This window comes from Lynx canadensis, chromosome A2, assembly GCF_007474595.2.
Source record: "Lynx canadensis isolate LIC74 chromosome A2, mLynCan4.pri.v2, whole genome shotgun sequence".
NCBI lineage: Eukaryota > Metazoa > Chordata > Mammalia > Carnivora > Felidae > Lynx > Lynx canadensis.
Genome location: NC_044304.2, coordinates 118,485,609 through 118,498,554, shown reverse-complemented (window position 1 = coordinate 118,498,554; position 12,946 = coordinate 118,485,609). Strand labels below are relative to the sequence as shown.

Below are 12,946 nucleotides of genomic sequence, written 5' to 3'. Positions count from 1 at the left end.
TGCCCTTTAAAAAACTGTAAATATGGGACTTTAAAAAAAAAAAAAAAACCACTTTTTCCATATGCTCTTAATACTGTCAAATTTATTAAGGTATTTTAAGTGGATGATTGTAAAATGTCACTTTGCATTTAACTACTATTTATGCCTGATGCAGAACTGAAGCCATCCGTTTAAATTGTTAAGAGACACAGAGAGAGAGAGAGAAGCAATAATTTTTAAAGAAAGGGGAAAAGAAAATTATTCTTTTTTAAAACTCAACCTAATGGAAGTGCTTTCTGAAAAATTCACGAGTCCGTGAAATTCAGCGGAGGGTGATACGTATGCGTGCGGGTAATGACACAGATTTCACCGCCTAATGTCTGTGCAGATTACACCCTGCTGCGTGTGTTTGGAGGGTCTGGTGAAGATGCGGCTTCTCGCTTCCTCTCTACGGATTCCGGAGTTTTCGGAGGGGAGACGGGGGCTGTCCAGCACTGCTAAGCCCCCCGACCGGGTGGGTTCAGAGGCGCCCTTCCGGATTTGCGGACCTCTACGGAGGAGACGCTAGGGGCTTCCTGATTTATGCGCGTTCCTTTAAAGTTGATCGAATGCGTGTCAGCAGCCCAAGACCTGGTGAATCAGAGAAACGTGCAGCGAGTAGCTCACATCCCAGTTTTCATAAACAACGATGTGGCGTTATCCGAGCGGCCCGGGGAGATTTATGCCTAGGTTTTAGGAACCGCACACAACAATTAAGTTTTCATCGGCTAGGCCGCCGGGTAAATAGCAGCCGGCCTCATTCTTTATGAAAACACCCACTTTCTGATCGGCTGCTTCCATCCTCCAACCTCTACCTAGCGCCACCGAATGCCTGAGAGGTGTCTGCTATTTTTAATTTGATTTCAAAAGCAAGGGGGAAAAAAAAGAAAGGAAGGAAGGAAGGAAGAAAGACGCCGGCACGGAAAAATCCCTCCATGAAAGCAGCTACGGCCTTGTCACAGTTGATTTCATTTCTGCCCGGCTCCGTCGCGCAGCTGAAGGGCCGGGACCCCGGCAGAAAGCACGAGCACGGCCCCTTAGAGACGCTGGAACGTTGGCGGGCGGCGGCGCGGCGGCGCGGGGCTCGGCCCAGGTGCGGGCGTGTGGACGAGCCGCAGAAGCGCCAGCCGCGGACTCAGAGCGCCGCCTGATGTCGCGCCCCCGGGGCAGAGGCGACGCTCCAAATCCTCCCTGCTTCCGAGCGAACCCTCTGCTCAAAATGGAGGCTCCGACCCTGCCAGAGCCGGCCTTGCCTGCAAGGCTTGTGTGTCGCAGGAGGCACGCAGCAGCACGCTTGGCCGAGGTCAGGGCGCTGGACCCCCGAGGCCCGCGCCTGGCGGGCTCCTCCGAGGGCCAGGCACCCGCGCCGGGGAGTCGCCCCGCAGCTGCAGGCTGACGTCACGGTCGCCCGAGAGCGGGGCCTTGGCGGGCCTCTCCAGGCGTGATTTGATGAGGACAAGCCGATTGAAACGAATGTTTTGTGCGGGTGCCCGCTTCTCCGCCCCGCCCCGCCCTCCCCAAGAGAATAATCGGGTATTTAATCTCTCCCGGTCTTAATTCTTGGCAGCGTGGAAGGTGGTTTGCACGGGAAATAAAACTTGACAGGAGCATTTTCTCTAAAAGGGGTTCTGAGGACGGACTGAAAAGAAACCGTGTTTTTTCTCTACCAAATACTTCCGCTTTCTGAGCCCCGGGCCGAGGGGTGGGGTGACATCCGAGGGAGCGGAGAGCGAGCTGGGCACGCGGGAGCACGCTGTGGACCCGAATCCGGGCCCTCCGAGCAGCCCCGGGTCTCCGCCTGGGCCTGGGCCTGGGCCTGGGCCTGGGCCGGGAAGCGGCCTCCGGCCCCGCTGCGCCCAGCGCCTCTGTGGCTCTGCTCGGCGGTAGGCCCGGCGCCGCCCGCAGCCCGAGGCCAGGACCCCTCTCCCGGGAAGATGGCACCGGCAGGGGCCCGGTTGGCACCCTCAGTAGTACCCTGGCATTGGCTGCGGGCGGCTGGGGTCCAGCGAGAGAAGAGGACGCTGGGGAGGGCCTTGGACCGCTCGGCTTTAGCTCTGAACCTTTTAGCCAAGGGGAGTTGGGGACAAGAGCTCGCAAAGGAGGTGGTGAGAGCACTGCTGGGGGCTTTGTTTCGGCCGCGGGTCTGCGGACACTGCACAAAATGGAGGGGGGATGGAGGTGAGCGGCGCTGCATGCGTGGGTTGTCCAGGCTGCTATTGGGTGGGAGAAGCTGGAGAAAGCAGAATCCCCCTCCCGGCAGCTCAGAGAGCGCCCTCCCCTCGCCGAGCCGCAAAGGTCAAGTCCTCGGCAGGATGGCCGCCTCCACGGTCAGGGCCGCGGCGGACTCAGGAAGGCCCGGGACCCACACTTGGCCGGCTGCAAGCGGGTTCTGATGGCCTGGACTCGCGGACTGGAGGCGAGGGTTCTTTCCTGGCTACTGAAAAGGAGTTCCCGCAGCCAGATGTGGCCCAGGCTATGTCCCCGTCGAGTCCTGGAAAAGCTGGTCCAGGACACTTCGGAGCCCGCGGAGGCCTAGCCCCGGCGAGAGGCAGCGCCTGCAAGCTCCGGAGAGCGAATGTGGCTGGATCAGAGTTCTGGGCTCCGGCAGAAACAGGGGACCCGCAGGGCCTGTGGGCCAGCAGAGCCAGGAATAGGATAGGGGAGCAAGGACCCTGCTGGGAACCTCTCTTAAGGTCCTCTAGTCCAGGTCTGCTCCTTGAAGTGCATGCTGATGCTTTGTGCACTTTGATGCCCTTCTTCTCCTGCCTAAAATCTGTGCCAAGAAGTGAGGTGCACTCTGCCAAAGGTAAAAATCCCTGACTCCCGGGGCCCCCAAACCCACTCACTGTGCTCTGGAGGGGTGGGAGCCTTGCCCTCTGCCCCGTAGCCTGCCTGCACAGGGTCACCCATCAGGCCCAGTGGTAAACAAATAGCTTAGGCAGAGTCAGCCCTGAGCTTAGGCTCCAGGTGAATCAAAGAGGCCCTGTAAAGGATTTCATCTCCCCCCCCCCCCCCCCCCCCGCCACACACACACACACCTCCACAGAGAACAGAATAGCTGGGCTTTATACCTAAAGCTGCACGGGTGAAGTAGGGCCTTTGAAGGGACACTAGCTGGAGGAATTGCCCATGAATAGGTATGGTCATAGAACTGCCTGGAAGGGCATGTGGGAGAGACTCCTAGGGTAGCCATGGGCTGGGCATGGGCTCGCTCTTTTTAAGTCTGCAATGTGAACCACGGATTGCTGCCGGAGTAGACGTGAAGGAGCCTGGGGAATTGACCTAGGAGGCAGCTGGAGCTTGGGGCCTTGGAGGCTTCCTGTGAACCACAGCTGTAGGGACAAGACCCTGAGGGCCAGGGCTAGCCTTCTGTTTGGGCCGCCCTCTTTTGTCCACTTTATTGCAGATACCCTCTGCTGGAGAAACCCGTTTGGGCCGAAGTTTCAGGGAGAATAGAAAGCAGATGCTGAGAACCAGGGCTTTGTCCTTGAAAGTTTCCCCTACTCCATTTGTTCCCACTTGATAAGATGAGGGGGGTGATTTTTTAAAAAAATGAATCCACAACAATAAAAGTAAAAATAGTTATTCTCAAAGGAAGTAACTCTCTCCCGTCAATTTGGGACCCACTAAACTAAATATAACCAGATTGCTTGAGTGTCTGGGACCCTCAGTTGAGCCCTATGCCCCACTCTTTAGCAACCAGAGGAAGGATGTGGACTTCTTCAGATGTTTAGGGACCTTGGAAGATTGAACCTGTGAGTCAGATGAGAACCAACTGTAAGGTCAAGTTCAAGGCATTACCTGTTCTTGTGCTATAGGCAAGGGTAGAAGAGCTTGTGGACAGGCGGGTGCCTTGCCAAGGCAAGGAGAGAAGTTAACCGCTGCCTCCACCTACTAGTGATAGAGAGGGTCTCCAAATATTTCATGGCAGCCTCAGTGCCACCTCTGGACAACGCCTCGAAATGTGATATAGATTGGCCAAAATCTGCCGATAAACTGTTTCCTGAGAACAAATCCTGGGAGATCCCCTGGGCTTCCCCAGACAACCCATTATCCAGAATCACCATGGAGGACAACGCACCTCCAGACACCTCCCATTTAGAAGGAGACGGCCCTCAAATAAAAGCCTGGCCTCCAAACCCAGGAGGGGCTCAGTGGCTGTTTCTACACCAGGCCACCAGTTGGCTTTTGCACCTGTATGCAGTGTGGTCACTGGGGTTGAAATAGTCTTCTGTGTAGCTTTTCTAGAAATAAGTGTGACGTTTTAGGGACCGAGGTAGCTAGGGGCTCAGTACAACAAGAAAAGGCAAAAAAATTTTAGTGCCCTAAGTGATCCATAGGTAAATGACTGTAGATCTTTGCGAGTGAGGTTTGGTCTGTCAAGTGGGCCGGACCCCTCCCAGGCTAGCTGCCATCCTGGAGCTAGGTCCCAAGAAGAGAAGGAAATATGACAGAAGGAAAGAAAAATAACACAGTAGAGCCTTGGAATGGAGTGTTCAGAAGAATGAGGTAAGAGATCTAGTTCAGATCCCTGGTGAAGTCCTAAACTTGGGTGGGGGGTGGTCAGGAACCTAACAGCCCCCTTTTCTGTGCTTGACTGTTGGGTGCCCTCCCACGGCACCTCAGTTCTTGCTCAGCCTAGGAGGGGCATCAGAAAAGGCCGGAGGCTGGAGAAGGGGAGACTCCGCTGGAAAGAGGATGGGGAGACAGGCAAACAGGAGCTGCAGGGAGACAGGACCAGCTAGGGAGGGAATATGGTGAGCGAGCAGCCTGGTATTGGCATTCCCACTATTGGCTACTTGCCGAGGGGCTTGACTTGCCTGAAGGGGCTGCAAGTGCAGGCACTGGGGACTTCAGATTCTCAGATTTGGAGGTCAGTGAGCTGGCCTCAGTGCCCAAGCTAGCACTAAGGGGAAAAGAGGGCACCCTAGCAGCAGTGGCACTTGGGGTTGGGAACCCCAGAGTCTAGAGTTGCTCCCTGCCCACTGTTCTGTTCTCCCTTTGAGTGAACAGGTGTTAAGCTGCCTATCAAGTGACAGTCCTTTCGGCTCATGCCCCTCAAATGGCTGTGCTGCAGACATCCCCAGCACGACAACCCCCCCCCCCCCCCCCCCCCCCCCCCCCCCCCCCCCCCCCCCCCCCGGTGAAAGAGCCTCACGTTGCCCTGGTGCGCACCGACTGCACCAAAGCTACCTGGCCCCGGCGCTGGGCGCCGCCAGCAGGCACCCTTCGGCTGCGAAAAGAAGTGGAGGGAGGCGGCAGTGCTGGGCAGAGGCACCTGGACACAATTTATTCCAGTATCCTGCCTGGGGAGGTGGGTGGAGTGTAGGATGCAGGAATCATCTGCACCAAGACGCATTCAGCCCCAGCAGGAGGATCCGGGAGGTGCTGCCGAACCCCTCAACCCCCACCCCCCACCCCCCCCATTTAAGGCCAAATCACACGGAGCCTTGCAAAGGCTCGGTCTGCTTTGCTGAGCAAATCGCCTCGTTAGCCGTTTCCGCCTGACCACGCTGACGCGGGGGCGCCAGCCTTCTCCTCTCCGGGTGGCCATCTCCAAACGCGGCTTGGGGAACGAAAGGGCCCGGCCCTGCGAGGGCTGCCTAGACCTTGAAGTTTGGAAAAACAACAAGAAGAGATTGAAACGGCTCCCTCCCTTCTCCGCAGACACACACGCACCGTCAGGCCGCCGCCACTTCCTGCCTTTGTTTTTCTTCCTCCAAAACATTTTTGGCCTTTTGCATTAGCTGCCGTGGGGCTCTGGGTTGAGGATAAAAGGAAATACATGCTGAAGATTGCTTTCTGGAGATGGCTCCGCTTTGTGGAGCTCCTGAGAAAGAACAGCTCGTGGGAAACCAGTCGGCAGGGGCCAATGTCACAGCCTCATCCACTCGATCTCTTTAAGAAATACAACTCGGACTTGGCATTCCAGGTGGCCTTAGCACCCGTCAGGTCTTCCCCTGAGCAGGGTGGGCTCAGTTCGGCTGTAGGGCCTCCTGCAAAGCGGAAGAGTCAGTTAGGCTCAAAGCAAAGTCAAAACCAAGTACCTGCAGCTGTGCCTCCCCTGCTTGCCCAGATTTCGTCTGATGCTCCAATCTGCGCCCACCCCCAACTATTCCCTCCCACCCCCGCAAACATTCACACTGCCAGTATATTCTGGGCAAGAGGGGCAGGAGCGGGCGAAGCTGGGAAAAGTCCGAGGCCTTGGGGATCTGAGCACCCCCTCCTGTCGCTGCTGGGGAAGTAAAAACATTCGCCACTCCAGGCATTTTCTCTTCTCCTGGCATCAAAAGCCTTTCCCCTCATCCATCTTTGCTGCAGCACCCCAACATACCCTCTTCCGGGCTGTGTGTCCCTCCCGGCACCCCGCCATCGGTACAGCCTTCTTGAATTACCCTGCCAGCTGCTTTGGGAGAGCCTTCCTCCAACCCAGCCTCTTCTCGGAAATTTGCCTTTGTCTCCTACAGATACCCATGGGATCCAGACCTGCTGGCACCCTCTCGGCTTGGCTCTCAGGGACACGGGAGGCATTGATTACGCAGAACAGTGTATATCCCCATTCTGACCTTTCTGCCGGTACCCCCTCTCCCTGGCACTAAGGGGAAAGCCGATCTAATTAGGAGAGGGGCTGCGTGCAGCTGGGGGAGGTAGCCTGACGTCCCCGGCTGGCGGGCCACCGCAGCCGGTCTGCTCAGGCACAAGCTGAAGTTGACTGCCAAAACTGCTATAAAACCCCAGGTCTGTCTAGAACTGTTTTCGGTTCTCCTAGACGCCCCCGGGTTCAATTATAGTCTTAAAAGCCCTAATACAAGTGCAAGAATTTGTTTGCCTTCACCCAGGGGCGGGGCAAGCCCTGAAATGGTGGCGCCTTTGTTATAGCAAAGTCACTGAAACCCCTCAAGCATTCCTTTTGTTCGAGGGTCGGGGTGGCGGGGGACTGGGTGGGCTACTGGGAGATAGTTTCAGAGAGCCAAAATCAAGTCCGGGAACGGCTCAAACACTACTGTTCGCAAACCTCTCCTTCTCCCTTTTATATTCTGTCTCCAAGAAAGAGATGCTGTGGAGAAATAAATATTTTGCCTTGTTGGTCACTGCTGGAAATCGAAGTTTTTTCGCTGCAGGGCAATCCCGTAACTGCGATTCCCAGCTTTAGGAGGTCTCAAGCTGCCTTTCCCCAATAACCTTCCTTCCCACCAGACCTCACTCACACCACTGCTGCCCTCTGCACAGTGCACAAGCCACAGTGGACGAATATGTCAAGCTGAAGATGCACAAATAATTTCAAGTTCAACTCTTAGGGATTCAAGGGGTATGAAAGTTCTTGCAGCAAATCCTGAATAAAGAGTTCATTAAACCAATGTGTCCGACTAGTTTGATTTGTGATAAGCAACCCTTGTAAAGGAAGGGGGTAGGAGCCACATAAACATTAATGCCAATAAATTAGTTTACTCCACTGCAGAGTAATTACTCGATATTATTGATATTTACAGCAGGTATTCAAATGCAACGGTGGGCCATCATTTGGAGAAAACACATAATGAGAATAGTTCTTTTCCAGTGCAATACATGATTAGATTTGTTATTGAGTCAGTTACAGTCAGCTCAGCAATAAATAAATAAATCGATGTTGACACTTAAATACCAAAGATCTTAGAGTTTATACTCTAAATCTCCCCGAGATATATAAATACCTTCAGCTATTTCCTGGATGGGGAAAGGGAAAAGGTTATCCTTTTTCATTTTTCAACTTTGCTTCAGCGACATCCAGCTCCTTCCAAGAAGATAGGTGTGGGGAGGCCCCAGGGCTGGGCCCCTCCCAGCTGCGGTCCTGCCTGGCAGCCCTATGCCCTCTTTCACTTCTCCCAAACGTTGATAATTCAATCCTGCAGGATGGCAAGCATTTTTCACCATCTTAATTTTTTTCTTTCTTTTTCCCAAGAAAGCTAAGACTCCTACTAGCAGCTATGGCCCCTGTCTCTACCTTGGGCTCAAATCTAGCCTTTCCCAGGCGTTCTTGTCACCCCCGGTCCCGCGAGTTTGGGAAGCAGCGCTCTTTCCTCTGGCATTGTGTTTCTTCTGTGGGATGAGTAGCAGAAAAGGCGCCGAGCCTTCTGAGTTTCTCCCTGCACATCACTGGCTCTCACGCTTCGCCAGGAAGGAGAGGAAGCATGTTACCCTTTTCTCAGCCACGGCTCCCTGTCCCTAGCCGTCTCCTCACTGCCCCCACTCAGCTCTGAAGCTCCGCTGGCAGCCTGCTGAGCCCGCGGAAGGTGCAGCATACCCAGGAAAACGCTCCTCGGCTGTCAGCGCCCCTAAAGCAGCCCAAGGCTCGCCTCAACCGCACGGCTTCCCGGGTCCTCAGCTCCATGAGACCAGGCAGGCGGGCGGACCCGTGCACCGTGGCGCAGCCCCCACAGCCCCCGGCTCTGCCGGGCGACTCCGAACCCCGGCAGGCAGCGGGGAGGAGGGGGTGGGGGGTTCTCCAAGGGCAGGGGGTGGAGTGAGGAGGCCGGCGGGGAGAATGAAGTGGAGGTGGATCCCGGGTAAGACGAAGGCCCTTCCGGGACCTGCAGATGCCTGACAAACCGCGGGGGAAGCCGCCCTGGTTGTTGGCGGTTTAGGGACGGAAGGCACTAAAGCGCTTCGGAAGTGACCATGAATGCGAGCGTGTAATCAAGTCACCGTGCAAATCGGGCAAGCCACGAGGCAGGCACATCCACGGCTGCGAACCCTGGCCCCGAAGGGGGTCCGGCCCGAGTCGGAGGCAGAGGTGGTTTCCAGAGCAAGCCTGTGGGAGGGGGATAGCGAAGAAGGAGGTGCGAACGCGAGCCTCCAGGAGAATAGATTCCAGGACCGCGCACGGGCCACGCAGCGACGAGCTCCCACCCGGCCACCCCCAGCCTGGGGCATCCCTCACCCGGGGAGTGATGGGTGGCAGGAGTTGAGCTCTCTCACCGCCCTCGGCGCACTTGAGGGCCAGGACCGTGCAGCTGAGCACAAGCGAGTGGCATGGGACGCACCCCAGCCTCGCCGCGCGCCGGGAGGCCCCCCAGCCAACATGAGTTACACCGGCGATTACGTGCTTTCGGTGAGAACACCGAGTGACGATCTGTTGCTTCCCCTGAGGTGGCTACAAAGAAAGGAAGCCGGGGAGGGAGGGGAGGGGGGGGAAAGGAAAGGGGGGAAAAAAAAAAAAAAAAGGCCCGGACCAGCTCGCAGCTTGTCAATTTCAACATCGGGTCACATGACCAGCACCTCCCTGCTAAGGATGGGGATAGATTTCCACGTCAGCTTACGTCTCCAAATTTCTACTTCACGGATCCGCTTCAAAGAGGCAGCTGCAGTGGAGAATCATGTTAAGCTCGGCTACTGCGGAGAGCCCAAGGTAGCCCAATGATGGATTTTGATGAGCGTGGTCCCTGCTCCTCTAACATGTATTTGCCAAGTTGTACTTACTACGTCTCGGGTCCAGATTTCTCCAGCCTCCCTTCTTTTCTGCCCCAGACCCCGTCTTCGCGCCCAATGACATACTCCTACTCTTCCAACCTGCCCCAGGTCCAACCCGTACGCGAAGTGACCTTCAGAGAGTACGCCATTGAGCCCGCCACTAAATGGCACCCCCGCGGCAATCTGGCTCACTGCTACTCCGCGGAGGAGCTCGTGCACAGAGACTGCCTGCAGGCGCCCAGCGCGGCCGGCGTGCCTGGCGACGTGCTGGCCAAGAGCTCGGCCAACGTCTACCACCACCCCACCCCCGCCGTCTCGTCCAATTTCTATAGCACCGTGGGCAGGAACGGCGTTCTGCCACAGGCTTTCGACCAGTTTTTCGAGACGGCCTACGGCACCCCGGAAAACCTCGCCTCCTCCGACTACCCCGGGGACAAGAGCGCCGAGAAAGGGCCCCCGGCGGCCGCAGCGACCTCCGCGGCTGCGGCGGCGGCGGCGGCGGCGGCGGCGGCAGCGGCAGCGGCCACGGGCACGGGCACGCCGGCAACTTCAAGTTCGGACGGCGGCGGCGGCGGCGGCTGCCGGGAGGCGGCGGCGGCAGCGGCGGAGGAGAAGGAGCGGCGACGGCGCCCTGACAGCAGCAGCAGCCCCGAGTCGTCTTCCGGCCACACTGAGGACAAGGCCAGCGGCTCCAGTACGTATAAAGGCAAGCGCCCTGCGCTTTATGAAAGGGGAGTTGGAAATCTAGCGCAGCACCGCTGTTAAATTTTTATATGCTGTTTTATAAGCATATAAGGTTTATGAAGGGCCTTTAGGTTTCCCCCAACAAAACTTTGTTATAAAAGGCGGGATCACGTGGCGAGTGCTGAAATTGGCCGTGAAATACCCACCGGCCAAGGCATGCCTGCAAAAAAAAAAAAAAAAAAAAAAAAAAAAAAAAACACAACACACACACACACACACACACACACACACACACAAACAACTCCCTTTTCCCCTTTTTTCCCTTCTCAGTCCCAAGCCCGGCAGCTCGACCCCGCTCAGGGCCAGATCGGGCTGGGGAGCCGGAGGTGGGCGCCTGTAAATTCCCCCTGCAAAGGCTCCGGGAGCCTTTGATAGCGAGGTAATCCGGAGATTTTTATAAAAGCCATGTGTTGCGCCGGGACTCCAGTCCCAGCCGGGATTCAAAGGCATCCCTGTTTAACGACGGCGCTAGGAGCGTGTTTTACAGATAAAATAGCCCGCTGTAGCTCGAGCAACACATTAAAAGGAACAAATTAAGCCAAAGTTGGCCTTTTTATCCAAAAGGAAGCCATTTTCCTCTGGCGCGGTGGCAATTACGTGCCGCCTTCTGTCCAACTGCATGTTACTAACAATTGTTATTCAATCTGTCAAAAGCGGGTTTTTCCTTTCCGTCCTGTGAAGTTTTATTGAAAAGGGGAGCAAGTGAAGCCTGCCGGCAGCTTTTGGGAAGCCCCTGTTCCCTCCACCCTATCTAAATCAGCACCCCTGCCCTGCTGGGGACCTGGGTGGCTCTATGGCCTTGGTGCTCAGGGAAGGCCCAGGGTAGGGGGCTTCCGCTGCCACCCCCTCACCTCGTGGAAGCCAGGAGGCTGGTCCAGGAGGCAGGAGTTGGTGGCCAGAACGCAGGCTGACAAAGACCCGGCAGCTGACTCAGATGCTAACAAGGGCCGAGTCAGGGCCGCAGCCGGGAAAGACTGGGGCTGGGGCCGACTTTACTGCCTCAGGAACCAGCAGCCCAGGTGCTTGAAGGTGAAATGTCCGCGGGCGGCTGTTTGTTTAGTCTGGCGGGGCTGGAGGCAGCCGGCAACCCCCACTCGGCAGCTTTGAAAGCCGCCTCTGCGGCACAAACTAGCCTGTTGCTGTAAGGAACCCTCCTTTCTGCTCTGGGGGCAGCGTGAGCAGCTTCCCTGGGGGCCTATCTAGGAAGCTGGCTTTTATCTGGGGCTGAGTCTCCGCCTGCAGCCTGTCCCCAGCTGGCAGTAGGAGTCTGAAGGCAGGGGACTGAGGAGACCTTGATGGGGTTTGCACAGGGCCAGTCCCTTGGGCCAGCCCTTTTCCTCCACTCGGGGCTCAAGGACGGACTGCAGCCCCCATACCTGACTCGCTCCCTGCTTCTTTCTCCCTCCACAGGTGGCCAACGCACCAGAAAAAAGCGCTGCCCCTATACCAAGTACCAGATCCGGGAGCTGGAGCGGGAATTCTTCTTCAGTGTGTACATCAACAAAGAGAAGCGCCTGCAGCTGTCTCGCATGCTCAACCTCACTGACCGTCAAGTCAAAATCTGGTTTCAGAACAGGAGAATGAAGGAAAAAAAAATTAACAGAGACCGTTTACAGTACTACTCGGCCAACCCGCTCCTCTAAGGCTCCAGCCTGCTGGAATTGGGTGGGGGGTTTCATACACGTGAGATTATATGCAGATTTTGCCCTTGACAAGGTCAAGGCACGTGGTGACTTTCGAAGAAAAGAGATGTGCAAAAGAGAGGAGGCTACACGGAGACAGCCTCTAAGGAGGTGGCCCGGGACTCTCTTGGGCATCTGTGGTTAAGATTCCTAACAAAAATTGGATTTGGAGAGTTGTGCATCAACTAGAATAAATGGTTTGGGACCCCTGGTGGTTCATTCTTAGAGACTGTGGAGCTTTGGGCTGGGTGTGGTCTCCATCAGGACTGGGCCCCCTGCCAAGCGCCCTGGAGAACGACCTGGGCCCAGGACCCTCCACATGGAGCCTGCCCGCCCCCAGGACCCCTGCGTCAAGAAGCTATTCTGTCTTTAAACACAGTTCAGCTTGGGGACAGGAACAGGAGGAAGGGGGGAGGATTCCTAGATGTTCCGAGTGGGGCTGCTTTCCAAAGCCAATGTGAAAGACGGCGGCTGGACTAAAAGGTGACTGTGAGGTGGGAGAGGGCTGCTTATCCTGGAGGGGGAAAAAAATCTATTCCAGGTGGCATTAGCAGCTCTCCACCCCTCCTAGCCACTCAATGCACTGTCTGAGGCCTGGGCTTCTAGCAGTTGTCTCCTGCAGCCCACCTAGTTTTTCCTACCGGTGAGGGTTTTCTTCCTGGCCTGCCACTCAGGCCTAAAGCCTGGTCACAGAGCAGACCTTTCCCGAGGTGGAAAACATCAAAAAGCTAAGAGGCCGCATCCAGGCCGCTGGCCCCAAGATCTCTGCAGGAAATGCCTGTGGAGTGCGGCAGCCTGGCAAAGTTTCCACCACACTTCATTGAGGCTTGGATTTGCTCAGCGACACAGTGGGCCGGGCCAGCGGTCCCCAGCTATGAGGGGCTTGAGTCCCCAAAATACCCAGTTCTGGCACCGCACTCTGCCCTTCGCCGCCCCAGAACTGAGCTTGGAAGCTTCCGGCGACCTTCCAGGAGCTCAAGGGAGTTTGGAATTATTTTAAAAAATAAATATTATATTATATATATATATATATATATATTTCCCTGCAGGAACCA

At 56.1% G+C, this 12,946-nt stretch overlaps 1 protein-coding gene across 1 annotated transcript; it reads left to right on the top strand.

Annotated features, from left to right (window-relative positions):
- The first annotated feature begins 9,404 nt into the window (after positions 1-9,404).
- Positions 9,405-12,865, top strand: HOXA11 (homeobox A11). The gene is made up of 2 exons (XM_030308149.1): positions 9,405-10,159; positions 11,620-12,865. The coding sequence occupies exons 1-2, from the start codon at positions 9,412-9,414 to the stop codon at positions 11,850-11,852; spliced, it is 981 nt and encodes a 326-aa protein (XP_030164009.1). The 5' UTR covers positions 9,405-9,411; the 3' UTR covers positions 11,853-12,865.
- The last annotated feature ends 81 nt before the right edge of the window (positions 12,866-12,946 follow it).